General features: G+C 38.0%; 1 protein-coding gene across 3 annotated transcripts; it reads left to right on the forward strand.

The window, feature by feature from the left end:
* Positions 1-3,152: 3,152 nt before the first annotated feature.
* LOC116266866 (SAL1 phosphatase) lies at positions 3,153-15,515 on the forward strand. 3 transcript variants are annotated; one of them, XM_031648309.2, is made up of 9 exons: positions 3,153-3,665; positions 4,963-5,038; positions 10,617-10,690; positions 10,817-11,022; positions 13,616-13,826; positions 13,961-14,059; positions 14,139-14,292; positions 14,735-14,788; positions 15,274-15,515. In XM_031648309.2, exons 1-9 carry the CDS (start codon positions 3,387-3,389, stop codon positions 15,318-15,320), a joined length of 1,200 nt encoding a protein of 399 aa, XP_031504169.1. In that variant the 5' UTR covers positions 3,153-3,386; the 3' UTR covers positions 15,321-15,515. The 3 variants fall into 3 exon arrangements, with proteins under 3 accessions (XP_031504169.1, XP_031504168.1, XP_031504167.1); XM_031648308.2 differs by lacking the exon at positions 15,274-15,515 and adding an exon at positions 14,855-14,983; XM_031648307.2 differs by lacking the exon at positions 15,274-15,515 and having other exon boundaries at positions 3,156-3,665; positions 14,735-14,983.

Consider the following 15,515-nt stretch of genomic DNA (forward strand, 5'->3'; position numbering starts at 1 on the left):
CTTGCTGCTGGTTCCTTTTCTTCATTTATAAGATTGAGAGTGAGAGTCAGAAAAGTGGATGTACAAGTCATTAATTTATATCATTATTTTTTCCATCTAGTACAATCTTTTTCATTTACAAAGTTTACTGAATCTTTTGTATGGAGTCGCTAGGTTTCAACAGCTTGTTCTTGAAACTTGATAATTTGATTTTTCATTTAGATCATATTTGGTGTTCATATATATATATATATATATATATATATATGTAAAGTTGGTAAAAGCCGGACACTTTGGTCCCTTTGATTTTGATTTTCAGAGTTCTTTTTCACAATCTAACCTTATTGATATGATCTTAAGAATGCATGAGCTTATGCAAAATGTATATTAAGTTGATCATTTGTTAGACTTTAATTGTGTTTTTATAATAATAAAAAAAAAGAATAGCCCCATGGCATGATAATAATCAACATTTTTTATAAAAACAACTTTTCAATCAAAACATGTTTTATGTCAAAATAGTCTTCACCGATATATTAAGATGCTCCTGAACGGTATTACAAATTGTAAAAGTATTTAATTTTCTCTAGAGATCCCAATCCTTCTTAGCTCAAACAGATTACCTTTTCCTTTCTTTTAGAAACCAAAAACTAAAATGCCTAAGAAATTGGTTTCCAAATAAATAAAAAAATAAATTTTTCTATGTAGCTGTGGTGATTTTGTAGAGTTTAAACACCAAAATGTGAAGCATCAAAATATGGGTGCTGGAAGCATGCATCAGAGAGAAGAAATCTGTCATGTTCATTAAGATAAATTAGCACGGAAACCAACTATTAGTAGGTTGAATAAGAGAACATGCATTGGATAACTTCTGTCGAAAATAAGAGGTCAATTAAAATATTTTTCTATTGCATTGTTCTTCAAATGCTGGAGAGAGGATTTCATTAGGATTCAAATTCATTGCATTCTGATTTGAATATTAACATACATTGGTATATCTGCAATGCAATCAAACTACTAATTAAATTTAATTAATCAAACTACTAATTAAATTATTCAGACAATACGAACGCCTTTCTTGGATCGGTATACTTACGGACACATATACACCCCAAGGGGTTGGCGCGGTGGGCCTTTAAATACCAAGAAGTCTGGGTTCCACTCATGGACACCATGGTCTGTCTGAAGAAGCTTAATTCCTTTAGCTGGATGCTATTTTCTTTTATACGATCCGACCTAGCGATTTGGTTCAAAATTCAAACAAAACGAACTCGAAATCTAGTTTCCTAGTTTGATAATGGAAAGTTTTGGTTGACGCCGGAAATAGAAGGCCCTCTAACTGCTCGGAGATCATCTCTCTATAAATATATATGTGTTTCTGCTCTCTTCTTTTAAACCCTCCAAGATCGATCGATCGACCGATCACGTTCCTTACCAAAACCTCAGCTTCCACAGTACCCACCTTAGGTTTCCGTCGCCTCCAGAAGATCAGGCATCAATTGAAAAGCAGACATGAAGAACAAGACAGAAGGAGGGAGTTGCAGCAACAGGGCAGACAATGGCGGCCTCTTCTTGCTGGCCGAAGAGGCTGAACGACAAGGGTGCTCGAAGCAGACGGGGAAGGAGGTGGAAGCAGAGAGAGAGAGGGCCTCGCTGTTCCCGTTCCTCAAGAGCACGAGACACCGGAGCAAGGTTCTTGGGTGGCCGGAGGCGGTGGTTAGGTGCCATGCCATGTTGCCGCTCGTAAAATCCGTTTGCGTAAAGAAACTGACGGCGACGGATACCAGGAGTCACCACAATCGTCTGCTGTTCCGTAGAGAAGACGTGCATGACTTGGTGTTCGAGGAGTTGAAGGAACCGGAGAGAAGGATGGTGTGCGAGGAAGGCGGGAAGGGCCTGCTGGTTCCTACGCTGGACGAGGCGGGTCGGCCATGGGCACTTGTCCTCATCTACTGGTCGAGCAATGGGTCCTATGTCTTGAAGAAAGACTGGTCGAAGCTCGCCGACTCCAATGGCTTCCATGCACACATCGACATCGAGATCTTCAGCTTCAGGCAGCGCACGAGCGGAAGGCTCTGTTTCGTCATCATCCGTCGTTCCCCTGCTACTGGTCATGCATGGTGACCCACAGGAGATCGGTGATGATCAGGGAGGGAGAAGATGGTCGTAATGAGGCGGCTTAATGGGATTTTTTGAAACTTGATTCGTCGACTGAATTTCTCGTCTCCATTCTTATTCTTTTCAGCCATTGCAAAATAAAAGAAAAAATTAGAGTTATGTTGTTAACTTGTTAGAAGATTCTTTGTTTCTTCTGTGTTGAAGCTATTTTCCCGACTCCCTGCATCAGAGAGAGAAAGTGAGGGAGACGGCCGGAGATCAGGGAGGGAGTGCTTTGGAAAAAATTAGTTATTCTTCTTTTCTTGAAAAAAAAAAAGAAATAAAGGCTTCTGAAATTCCTTTTTGGGAAGAAGGGAAATTAGTTGGCGACAACTATTTTCCAAATAGCTTACATGATGTCTTTATCAAACTCAACTGAATCAGATCCATGCTAAGGAAAAAAGGTGTTTGATGGACATCTCGGGAGACTTAATTTGACAGTCATAAATTAAATACATTAAAAACCACGCTCTATCTAACTCAAAAGAAGAGAGAATCAACATATCTAAACCATCTCCTAAATGTTTATATCTTAACTCGATTCGTAGACCGAATCGATGGTGCTACGGATTCGGTGGATCGACGACTCAATCCATTTTGAATCGGCCAAACATTAAAAAAAAAAAAACTCACTTAGAAAAATAAATAGAAAAATGTAAAAATTAATTATTCTTTTCAAATGTGTTAAGAATTATATAATGATAAAAAGAGAGCACTTAATCATATTGATATAGTGCTATATTCATTTGATTGTGAGTGCACTCTCAACCATTGCAGAACTAAATGCATGCTCGAATGGCTCGCTCATGAGTAACCTGAACTGAATTTGAAAAACCCAGCACAAGAAGAAGGTGCTCAAGGATGTAAACGAGGCTGAGGTTTTGGCTATAATGATTTTCACAAACTTTACTTGAAATTTCAATATACATTGAATTTAATGGATTTGAAGCGCGCAGGAACGAGATATAGCCAACAGATTTGTGGTGAAAATCGTATACTTTGGGTTTCTTGCTCAATCCGTCTCGTGCGTTTCGGAGAATCAAAAACTGTATGGATTTGTGTAGGAAGGAACGAAGGAGCCCTGTGCTGATCCAATTTAATTGGTCCTGGAGAGTCCCGACCTTGGAGATGATGGTGCCGCACCTACACGAAGAAGAAAGAAATGGCTGGGCCATGTTTGGCCCGTAAGGACCTAACCGCGTCCGCCGGTCAGCAGCCGCCACGCTCGCCTTTCTCGCTGCTCCACTTCAATGGCTTTATTAATCAGAGGAGGTAGAGGAGGAATGGCTGTTCTGCCGCCTTACGCTCCACCAACCGGCAGCGCCTCCTCCTTTCGCCTCCAGTTCTCTTCCCGCCATCACCACCTAAGCCGGTCTGTCCTCCCTTTCCCGAATCCTGATCTCGACTTCTTTCTCTCCAAGAAGCAGAAGCTCCGGACGAGGAGCAGGGCCTCCATTTTCGCCATGGCGTACGAGAAGGAGCTCTCCGTCGCCAAGAAGGCCGCTTCCCTCGCTGCCCAACTCTGCAAGGTCTCACTTTTTCTCTCTCGATCTCCAAATTGGGTTTCTTGTTTCTTCTTCTCTATAAATGTCATTGTGCTTCCGTCTGTTTCCGTTGCCAAAACTTCGCCGGTTTTCCTTTCAGTTTAGGCACTGGATTAACCTAGTTCCATAAGGGGAGGCATCCTTTCGATCTGTCAATGATATTTATTTGAATGACCCTTTTGGGATCCTTAGACGGTAGGGTGGGGAAGCAATGAAACATGGTTCTTACGTACGTGTCACGATCGTTCAACAAGAAGGGGAATGTAATATGTTTAGAGAGATGCTCGTGCATTTCTCCTGCATGATGCTTCATTGCACTGACGTCTTCACTGCGGCAAGGGCCAAGGGGTGTTTGATTTTGTGGCTAGTAGTTAGATTCCATTCTTTTTCTCCATTTTCGTGCGAGATCCTGATGGTTTGAAGTGTCTCTGCTTACCTCTTCCTTGTTTGGAGATCGCTTTGTTTTCCGTGAAGGTTGTCATCGCTATAATGCAAATACTCAAGGAGACAAGGCATTCCTCTATCGTATTTATTTTCTTTATTTTCCCCTTAAGTTTGCGTTTAAAAAGTTTAATATGAATCTGCAAGTAGGCGTTAATGTGATGTGATTCAGTTGTCCATATAGCATTGCAATTTATGAAACATCGCTAAAATTATTGCAAATATTGGAGGAGACAAGACATGCATCTATCTTCTTTATTTTCCTTACTTTTCCGTTGAGTTTGCATTTAAAACTAGTCAAGTTACAACTTTCATGCATCTAGTTGGACAAGTTGAGGTTAGAACTTGGAGCTAGATTTTGCCACATTTAGTTGCCTTATGCAGTACTAAATGTGACAAATTTGGTCTACGCATAAAATGATTGAGATATGAGTTAAAAGGTGAAGACCGTTCTCATGTTACTGTCATGAAAATTGCCAGGAAGCCCCTGCCATTGCCTCATTGAAATGAGGATAAGATGGGCCACCACTATAATGGATGTTTTTTCTGTCTAGCTATTTAAAATCTAACAATTACTATTTTGTCTATTTTAATGGCAGCATTTTAGAGTGATATTGTTGGTCCTTGATTATTTAATTTTGGTTTCAACTGGTAGTTCTTTCCTCTCTTCATACAACACTAATGAATGGCTTCATTGTACTCAAAATCTAGGCATCACTCTTAAGATACTACGTCTTAGTTGCTTTTGACTTTTTCAGTAGGGACCAACGTACTATTTTGTCACAGAGACTTATACATACAAATGTAACTAATTACAATTTTATTATACCCTGTTTTTCAGAAAGTGCAGAAGTCGCTTTTGCAGTCAGATGTCCAATCAAAGACTGATAAAAGCCCTGTAACAATTGCTGACTATGGTATATGCTTTTACGCTTCAAATGTTTCTTTAATTATGAATTGGCTGACAGACAGTGAGTAGCACGTTAACAGTTAATAGTAAAACATGGGTTAACCCAGGTAGATGTCCAAAATATGACATTGGTGTGTATGTGACTCATGGTTGCTCTGTAGATTGAAACTTATGGTTTAATGTTGATGTTATGTTTACATGCATATTGGAAAATGAGATATAATCCTCAAAGAGAATATGCACGTGCTAAGCAATAATTTACGGAAAGAATAATTGAAAAGAGCAATTATGCATAACAGGATATGTGCAATCCAAAGTTTTCATCTTATGACAGTATCACCACATTGGGATGACATCAACTTCTACTTTTGTTTTGGGCATGTCTAATTTAGTGGAGAATTAAAAGTAGATCACTTTCAATAGGCATATCTTGCAGCCATAGTCACACAAAACACTTTTTCTTTTTTCAAAAAGAAAGCAAAGAAGCTCAACAAATAAATCAGCCGCTTAAAACTTTAAAAGAGGGCCGTAAAAAAACATTAAAATGAAAGAAATGTGAAAAAATCGTTTGTTTCCATTTTTTTCATTTTTTCACTCTTTTTCCATTTTCTAGTTTTTATTTGTTGCAAATCTACTTATTTCTTTGTGTTTGTGACTTTGTGTTATTAGTTTCCCACTTATTTTATTATTTCCCTCATTCTTATTTTTTTTTTAAAATTAACCATATTTTTCCCCCTTTGTTTCAAGCTCACCGTATTATACCCGAGAAAAACCTCGCCGCTTAAAATGCGAGAAAGTTTTCGGTGACTCTGCTAGCAACAAAGTTGTAAATTGCATACTAAAAATATATAAGTCCAGAAAAGATAAAAAAGTCTACGGAACAATGTAAGCTCTCATAATAGAAACCACTCAAGTCCATTCAATTTCATTTGCCCCAATATTCCTTTTCATGCTAACAATTTTCTAAAGAAGTTTCAATTCCTCTTGCGCCTCTGGTAGTACATGTCTGGCTTAACATGTGCTAAGTAATTTTGGACAATCAAAGAGCATCTCCATCAGAGAATTGCACACAAAAAACTGAAAGCTTAGAAAAATAAAAAGGAAAAAGTAAAAATTGTGTAATAGCAATGTGTCTAAAATTTAACATGTTTAACTCTTTATAAATGGCTTCATACTGCTCTTAGTATGGATTTAAATTTTTAAAGTTTTAGTGGTGCTTAAGATGCATTATTTGTATGTGGATAAAATATGACAGGATGACTTAGTCTATAGTACGTATGACGTGTCATCTGATCTGTCAGTGTGTTCAGTGTTAATGGTATGACTCATTGTCCTGATACTGATAGATTTTAAAGTTCACACCCCTTTATCGTCAGAACAGTTATCTAATATTAGTAGACAATGACTAATAGACAACCGTCGACCTACCAACTAATATCAAATTAGTCCCTTTATAAGGTCTAATATTAATTTAATTTACCTGAATCATTTGTAATATGTGAAGTTTCTCCGTTGCTAACATGCCATTGAGAATTTTGGGAGTCAATGGACAATCCCATAAGTGCTTGTGGAGAGTCATTGGCTTGATAAGAATGGTTGAACCGATTGTAGGCTTTGTAGCTGTTGATGGCTGAACAGTTCTGCTATCCACATATTTGACAAGCCATAATACTTGTTTTTGTTGTTTTTCTAAAAATCATTTTCTGACTGACTATTCCCGTCTCGAGAGTTGGCTTTGCTTTGACCAGTGTCTCCTTGAGGAAATCCTTATCCTTTAGAGTTAATGTTGTTATTCTTCTTTGTTGAAGTTGTTGAAGTTGCCTTTATCTGTATAGAAGGCTATTTGAGGAATGTCCCCATGATCAGTTTATGCCTTGTCTCATGACTTTGTAGAAGAGGTATAACATCTCGATATGCTGGAGTTTTCAGCATACCAGTTACAGAAGACACATAACTGGCTCCAATCGTTGAAGGAGCTAGAAGACTTTAACTTTGTCTTCAATTGGATTTCTTTAATCACACCGATTTTTAAACTTGTAAATATAGTTATTCAATGAGTCATTACCTTTCTTTATTGTTGATATCTGTTGAATGAGGCAAACCTCTCGTTCTTGAGAGTCATGGGCAAAGGATTTATTTAGGATAACCCAGATCTCCCTGGATGTGTCTGCATCAACAATTAATTCCCACATATTTAGATATAGCAACAAATATCGTTCTTGGGTATTTTTTGGCAAAGTTGTTTTTTTTGGAGAAAATCATGAAGATTTAGAAAAAAAAATGTTAGCTAAAAACATAATAAATGAGAAACTAATAAGAAGGCATAAAAAAACATCTAGGTAAAATGATAACAGACATCGTATCGCATCTAGGAGGTCACATTAACTTACCAATAACAAAAGGAAATAAAACAATGGAACAAAAGTTGAAAAAAATGAAAACAGAAAATGAAATAAAAAATAAATGAAACTCGAAAGAATCACAAAAGAATTGCGATAAACTCATGATAAATTGATTTTTAATTTTTTTTCAAAATATCACGATTTTTTTTGAAAATATTGCAATATTTGTGGCTATGGATTGAGGAAGTGTTGGTATGATCCATCCCTTTAGTAACCTATCTGAATGTTTCCAAGATATATAAGCAGCATTTGGGATCTGAGTTTTAACTTTTGCCTTGTCAGTGGGGAGTCCTTTATGAACTGAGGAGGCATTGGAGTGTCTTGATCGAGAAGGGCATGCATATCCTGGCTTTCAACTAAAGCCAGGATTGTGTCCTCCAGGGCAGGAAGTTTCCATGAGTTAATTTCAAGGAAACAAAGTTGGAATTGTTCAAATAAACGGGATATGAACAAACTGGTTATACCATTGAAGAATCAGAGTTTGTCCATGTGCTCTGTTACCATGAAGAAAAGGTGTAAAGAGAACGAAACTTGTTCTCAAAAGGGAACATCAAAATGAATTCTTCTGCATGTTTTATGTGATTGTTTTTTGTGTTATGTACATGTATTTAAAGAGAAGAGAAGAAACAAATTACAGCAGTTATTACAATAGTTACAATAGGTGGTTATGAAGAATGTGCTGACTGCGGTGCTTGCTCCTGTCCATTTGGTTCAGTCGGGGTCTGCCTTATGAAGGGCTAGGTGCGAACTGAAGTCAGCTGTGAAGCATGTTAGGGTCAGTCATACCTGGCACTTGGGCCAGCTTTTGGGCCAGATCAGTAGTATTTTTCCTTTATCAAATTCTTTCTTGTATGTAGTCTAAGTGTAGTATAGTTCTTCCAGTTTCTTTTTTATTTAGTTATTTTTTTAACTTAAACTAAGAAATTTAGCAGATACTTTATTATTTTAATGTATCTTTTACTTTTTGAATTTGTGGGATTTTCCAATGGAAAAAAAAATTTAACAACTTTTCTGAGGGGCTGTTTGATGGGTGGAAAAATGGAAATGGAAAGAAATTTCCAGAAATTTATTTCTGGAATTGAAGAATGGGAAATAAAATTCCATTTTTCTAAAACCATGTTGTGTTTGTTATAGAGGAATTATTTTTCTGGAAAAAAATTTCTTCGTTTGGTGGAAATGGTGAGGAAGAAGGAGGAAGAAGGGAAGGAGAGAGGAGGAGGAAGGAGGAAGAAGGGAAGGGAAGGGAGGAGCAGGAAGAAGGAGGAGGGGGGAAGAAGGGAAGGGAAGGGAGGGAGGAGGAGGAAGACGACAGAGGGAGGAAGAAGGGAGGCGGAGGAAAGATGATGCCCCTTCCTCCTCCCTCCCTTCCCTTCTTCCTCCTTCTTCTTCCCTCGCTCCCTTCTTCCTCCTCCTTCCTTCCCTTCCTCCTCCTCCCTCCCTTCCCTTCCCTTCCCTTCTTCCTCCTCCTCCCTTCCCTTCCCTTCTTCCTCCTTCTTCCTCCCTCACTCTTCCTCTTTCTTCCTCTTTCCCCTTCGTTCCCTTCTTCCTCTTTCCCTTTCGTTCTTTCCGTAAACTCTTGCTGTGTAATCTACAATTTTGACAAGGAAATCCTCAGTCGGGAGAAAATCAATAACAAAAAGAGATTTATCACCTCCAAACCCAACATGACAAAGGCAGAGATGCTTGTCTCATATGACTAATCACGAAAACTCGGGGAAAATAAGAAGCCCAAACAGAAAACCACAAAACCTACCAGAAACAAGAAATAGACAATTGAAACTAGGTCAAGGAAAAGGAGGGGTAGAGAGGAAAAGAAAGAGGAACAACAATTGATTCTGCAGCAGGAGAGCAGAACTCACAGTTGATGGGCGTTCGAATTCTCCAACCGAAACAACAAAAGGAGCAAAAAATTGAAGATGGGTACCCACAACCCAAGTAGAACCCCAAAATCGTCGATGGATTTTCCCACCCTTTTTCACACTCTCTTTCAGAAAGAGAAAGGAAGAAGCAAAAAAGAAAAGCAAACCCAACAAAATAATGAGGAAAACCAAAAAGGAACTCACCAGCCTCTGTGTAGAGGATTGCGGAGGCAGGGCTGCTCCAGGAGCCCCTTTTTTCAAGTGTAAAAAAAGGGGAGCGGGAGACTGAGAGGGCTTGAGAGGCGACGAGGGGAGCCGGAGAGTGAGAGGCCGAGAGAGACGACGAGCAGTGAGAGAGAGGGAGGCGGCAGCGGCAGGAGGGAGGAAGGCGACGGGAGCGTGCCCTAATGGGCAAAAAAAAAACTGGAAATATGTTTCCACTCCTTCCGGTGGAAACATTTTTCCGGAAAGATTTTGCCAATTCCACTTTAACGGTCTCAAAAAAATTTCCGTGTTTGATAAAACCGGAAATTTTTTAAAATTTTGAATTTTTTTCCTTCTGCTACAGGATTTTTCCGGGCCATCAAACGTCCCTGAGAGAAACCTTCTTCCAAAGTTCTTTGAACACTTTTTTGATTGTGCCGTCCAGTTTAGCTTTTAAGGTTTAGTTGCAGAAGGAGATAGGTGCTTCATGGTGAAATAGGCTAGATCTCCTTCTTAGAGTTTGGCTGGACAATTTTCTGTGAAAAATGCATAGCTGGGGAGCAGCTAGAATTTCATTGCTAAAATGACTCCATTTTTCTAACTTCATATTTCACAGTGGCTTCCATTTACCAGTTATTTGATTTTCGGATAGGGAAAAATTGAGTGGACTCATATGACACAGTGTACGATAGTACACACTATTGTGTTTGACATATAGCCAATGCACAGACATATAGGTTTACGTAACAAGCTCAAGCCGAGCATGATGTAGGCATTAGGACCAGCTACTACTGTATCCTGTTCTACAATTCATTATTCAACACATATTTTAGTTCGGTGGTGTTTCTATTTTTCTTGAGCCTCCACTTGATGTTGTTGTATGTACAACTTTTCTATTAGTGACTTTTTGGTTATCATCTAAGTATATAAAATACACAACATGGACCTATATACATACAACAGTCCCCTACTAGTCACATACTAAGTGCTCTACTTGCTGCAAGTAAACTTGGTTTTATTTCCAATATTTGTTCCTTCTGTATGCAAATTAATAATGTCACTTGCTTCAGGAGCCCCTTGTTTTGTTCCTTCTAATTGTTTTGTTGTTGCATCTTATTAGGTTCACAAGCTTTAGTAAGTTTTGTTTTGCAGCAAGAACTTCCTTCAGAACCCTTTTCACTTGTTGCAGAGGAGGTAATGCCAAGTGACTTATTGATATACCTATCTGACTATTACCTTGGTAACCTTAAATGCTTACTTAAGATGAATTTTCATCTTCATTAATTCTCAGTCAGATTATTTTTTTTTCACTTGTTTTAGGACTCAAGTGATCTTCGTAAAGATAATGCACAAGAAGTACTAGCACGCATCACGAATCTGGTAAATGAGACGCTGTCTAATGATCAAAGCTATGGAATGTCACCATTGACAACTGAAGGTGTTCTTACTTCAATTGATAAAGGTAAATCAGAAGGTGGTCCTCACGGACGTCATTGGGTACTGGATCCTATAGATGGAACAAAAGGGTAAGGCTGAGGGTCTCATGTTTCAGGCTGCACAAGCACACATTCACTGTGATATGAAAAAATCGTTAAGAAAAAGTTGATAAATGTTATGCATGGATTTTACTGTCATTAGTAATTTTAGATAATTCTTGCAAACAACCTAAGGTCTTGATTGGGAGAAAATGAATAAAGGGTGTAACATAGTGAACTAATGAAAATGAAAATTGTCTAACTGGATCTGGAGTGAGGTTAACTTGTGTGTGTACAGATCAGGATTTAGAGGATTAGGTCTTAGATGATAGTGGCATTCTAATCTAAATGCTGATGAGCTGATCAAAATCCGTTTGGTAAGGTTTGGTTGCGTGAATTAAATCTAACAGATTAATCATGGCATATTATTTTTGATTATGAGATATCAAATTCCCATTTTCTAAGTTTCGATTTCTATACCTATGCAGAGCAGTAGAGTTCTTGGTTTTATTGGAAAGGTTTTTGTTGGGTATTTGTTTGCAAATCTCTTTAGGAAATATCAGATTAAGGAATAAAAAAAATATGGAATTAAGAGTTTTATATTTTCTTTCAATAAAGTGACAAATATTTAAAATTGTTCTAAAGTTGTAAATAAACAAAAAAGGGGAACACACATTAAAACTACTTTAAAAAGGTTTTAATGAAAAGGAGGATAATGTCACAATAATTGTGATAATAATAGTGATTCTCAAGAAATACTTTGGTGATATTTTGAAAATGTTACAAGATTTTCACTTTAAAAATGGATTATTCTGTTTTGCCAATTAAAACAATATTTTCTCTGATTTTTTTGGTTCGTCGTAAGAAAGAGCTAGTCCCCTTATTCCTTTATACACAAGCTGATACCACCTGGTGCGATTACAGGACGTTAATACCAGCATACATCTTACATATTTCATGCAATAAAGTGCTACTGTAATTATTCATGTACTTCTCTATGGTTTTATCTTAGCTCCTAACTTAGATGTTTGACAATAGCTTTCTTTAGTCCCAAATCTGAATCCAACTCCTACTGGAAGATACATTGGTATTGGCTTACATATTATCGGGGACATGGAAGGAGTCAAAACCGAGTATCTCATAACAATATGGATATTGATGCTGATGCTAATGTCTTATTTCCACATGTTGTTGTGGCTTGATATAATTGTTGTTTATGGGAATAACGGTCGTGGAGAAGCTTTTTTCTTATCAACGTCATTCATTTGTTAGATGTAACCCTCCTGTATAAGTATGTTTCAACTTTCAAGTCAATGCTATTGCATTCTCCTTCCTATGTATGTCATACGGGTACTTGGTTGCTGCATCATAGTTGGGGGTGCACTGGGTGCTTCATGGGTGTGGGTGTTAAAAATCGATAGCCACTGTGCTTTCATAAATAAAATAAATAAATAAAAATATAGATATATTTATTTATGTCTATATGACTTAGTTGATGCCTGAGATGACAACCAATGAGGATTGAGGACATCCTGCATAGTAGGGGAAAAAACAGCCTGATTTCTCAGTTTTTAAATATCAATCTTCTTTCCTGTAGAAATTTGACAACTAGCAAAAGACAACTTGTCCTTGCCACCAGGCTCCAATCTTGTGGAAAGGTACCAATCTAATTTTGCACATTGAAAGAAAAGCTGAGACCGAAATAAGTGAACTCAACAAAATTCAGCAATCCAGAAGGGTCCAACATTGTAGGCAATTTCCACCACATCATCTATCACGTTGGACAGAGCATAATATTAGCCAGTAGAATTTCATTTTGTTGCAACAAAACCATTCTGGCTTAAGAGACTACAAACCACTGTCACCAAAAACGCGTCTTATTAGAAAAAGATGCATATAATATGCCAAAACATAGTCAGCTGTATAATACCCGTACAAAACGCGTCTTTTTTAAAAAAATGCCAGAAAATATAAAACGTTTTTCATATTTTTTATGATTTTTTATTTTTTATAATTTCAGGATTTATTAAATGTTTTAAAAATTTGCCGAGATTTTCCCGTTTTATTCCCGAGACATACAACTTTGCTGTATTATATCCAAGAAATTCCTTGCCATATAATTCCCGTACATGTTTTTTTGTGACAATGCTACAAACTCAAGTTGGCATGAAAATAAGGTTATTAATTTGCATCAGATGCATAGTAGGAGACTGCACAATGTAGATGAAAGTTCATCAAGTCATATCATTCATGCCCTCTCATGGACAATAACTGTAGATAACCTCTGCTGGCTCATTCATGATGCATATTAGTCTTAGCGTTTATGGATTGTTCAACAATACCTTCCTCAGTCTACATATATAGAGAACCACTTGCATGTTCTCAATTGATTTGAGTTCCTACTCAAAACAGGTCTTGGCACTCATAACCATTAATATAAAGGGACAAACCGTAAGTCAAAAGTTTTGAAATATACTACTGTGAAATTGCTGATGTTAGTAACCACAAGTTTCCAGTGTGGTATTTGTCTATCCAGATGTCAATTGATTAATTTACTCATGGGTGTAAATTCTGCTTACAATTATTCACCATAGTTCATCTTTCTAGATTAGTGTTTGATTGTAAATGGCATGATTCTTTACAGATTTCTTAGAGGAGATCAATATGCAATAGCACTGGCCTTGCTAGAAGAAGGCAGAGTTGTCCTGGGTGTCCTTGCCTGTCCAAATCTTTCACTAAATATAATTGGTAGGCATGATCAACTTCCTTTGGAAAATGAAGTTGGTTGCCTTTTCTCTGCTTCCATTGGGTCTGGTACAGAGATGCAGCCCTTGGATATCCCTGGGGCTAAAAAGGTGAGAGCTCACACACACACACACACACACACACAAACAGGCAGGCACATAAAAACAAAAAACATCATGGTAAAATTCTTTGTGCTCAAATGAAACCTGGTTCTTGATCGCAGTAGTCCTGTTTCTCTGTTTAGGTAGAAGTTTGCCCTATCGGGGACCCTGCAGAAGCATCATTCTTTGAGTCATTTGAAGCAGCACATTCAATGCAGGACTTGACAGGCTCTATAGCAAAGGTTTGTTGATTAACTTTTTCTTTTGTCCTTGAGGGTCATGTTTACTTGGCTGGCCTTGTTTAATGGCTCCTTTTATCAGAAATTGGGTGTGCAAGCACCTCCAGTTAGGATAGATAGTCAGGCAAAATATGGAGCATTGGCAAGAGGAGATGGAGCTATTTATTTGAGGTTTCCTCATCAAGGTTACCGTGAAAAGATATGGGACCACGCTGCTGGTTCCATTGTAGTTACAGGTAAGCCCTCGACCTCCTAATACTTGGAAATTGGAATATTTGTGTTGCTAGTCCTATTGACAAAAATCTTTTTGATATATGTATCTGTGAGTCCAGGCATCACTTTCCCCTTTCTTCTGTTAAGAGAATGTGAAATTTTAAATTTTAAAAGGCGGCAGTAATGGATACCTGAATGGCATGTATTTCACTGGTGGGTTTTTGAGGACATTTTGAAACATAAGGGTGAAAACGCGGTGGCCACACATTGATATGGTCTCCTTTCTTTGCAGATCACAGTCAGATATGATGTCTATTTTTTAATACAAATCATTGAAAATGAGATCTGAGGATGTCTAGTCAAGAGACTCAAGACCCCTCATATCTCAGTCTTCTAGCCTTCACATGAGTATAAGTTTCTCTGCACAAGATACCTCCAAATAACATGTGGTGGTTATATTTGCAGAAGCTGGTGGCGTGGTGACTGATGCTGCGGGGAATCCCTTAGATTTCTCAAGAGGTAGGTATTTGGATCTTGATACAGGTATCATTGCTACAAACAGGAAACTAATGCCCTTGCTGCTAGATGCCGTACAAGCTGCAGTGAAAGAGAAAGCAGCATCGGCGTCTTCCTTGTGATGCTTTCTGTTATTCTGGAACTTTGTTCACCACAATCTGCATTAAATAAAAGAGAAAATGTTTCTTCTTCTGCTAATGGTGTTGGGCATGAAAATAAGGTCTTGATATGGAAAACTGTTGCTTTGTTGACGTTTCTTTTTAGGATGAGCTTTCCTTTGCATTATTTGGAGCCCCAAAATTGGGTTTGAATATGCATCTCAAAGCTGCTGCCCTTTATGTGACTGGCGAAGCTGTTGTCGCCTTATATGACAATTATATATAAGAAACAATTATTAGTTCTCAGGGTTCCGTTCGTCTTCTCCTTTTCTTCTCTGGAAGCATGCCAAGGCCTTCTTCCTTATCATTCCCAACTCCTAATGAATGCAGCAGCAGAGCCTTTCTTTCTTCCAGTTGATCTTCACGAAATCTGGTAGCTGGCTTTGTCGGGTCCAAGAGCCCCATCCTTTTTCTGATCACTGAGGAGCATGGTGGCGAAGAGGTCTTTCAATTCTATCCAGTGGACCGAATTATTCTTTTTTTGTTGATTAAATCTCTAACCGAATCGGTTAAACTCTATATGAACTGTGTGTCTGTCTGGTTTCCTCTAAATAAAAGGAACATGAGGTTTA

This window comes from Nymphaea colorata, chromosome 13, assembly GCF_008831285.2.
Source record: "Nymphaea colorata isolate Beijing-Zhang1983 chromosome 13, ASM883128v2, whole genome shotgun sequence".
NCBI classification, from domain to species: domain Eukaryota; kingdom Viridiplantae; phylum Streptophyta; class Magnoliopsida; order Nymphaeales; family Nymphaeaceae; genus Nymphaea; species Nymphaea colorata.

Bases quoted from the DNA above. Each gene is read 5' to 3' on its own strand.
- LOC116266866 (XM_031648307.2), top strand. From the start codon at position 3,387: ATGGCTTTATTAATCAGAGGAGGTAGAGGAGGAATGGCTGTTCTGCCG. The intron at 3,666-4,962 runs GTCTCACTTTTT...CCTGTTTTTCAG, and splicing joins TCGCTGCCCAACTCTGCAAG to AAAGTGCAGAAGTCGCTTTT. The intron at 10,691-10,816 runs GTAATGCCAAGT...CACTTGTTTTAG, and splicing joins TTTCACTTGTTGCAGAGGAG to GACTCAAGTGATCTTCGTAA.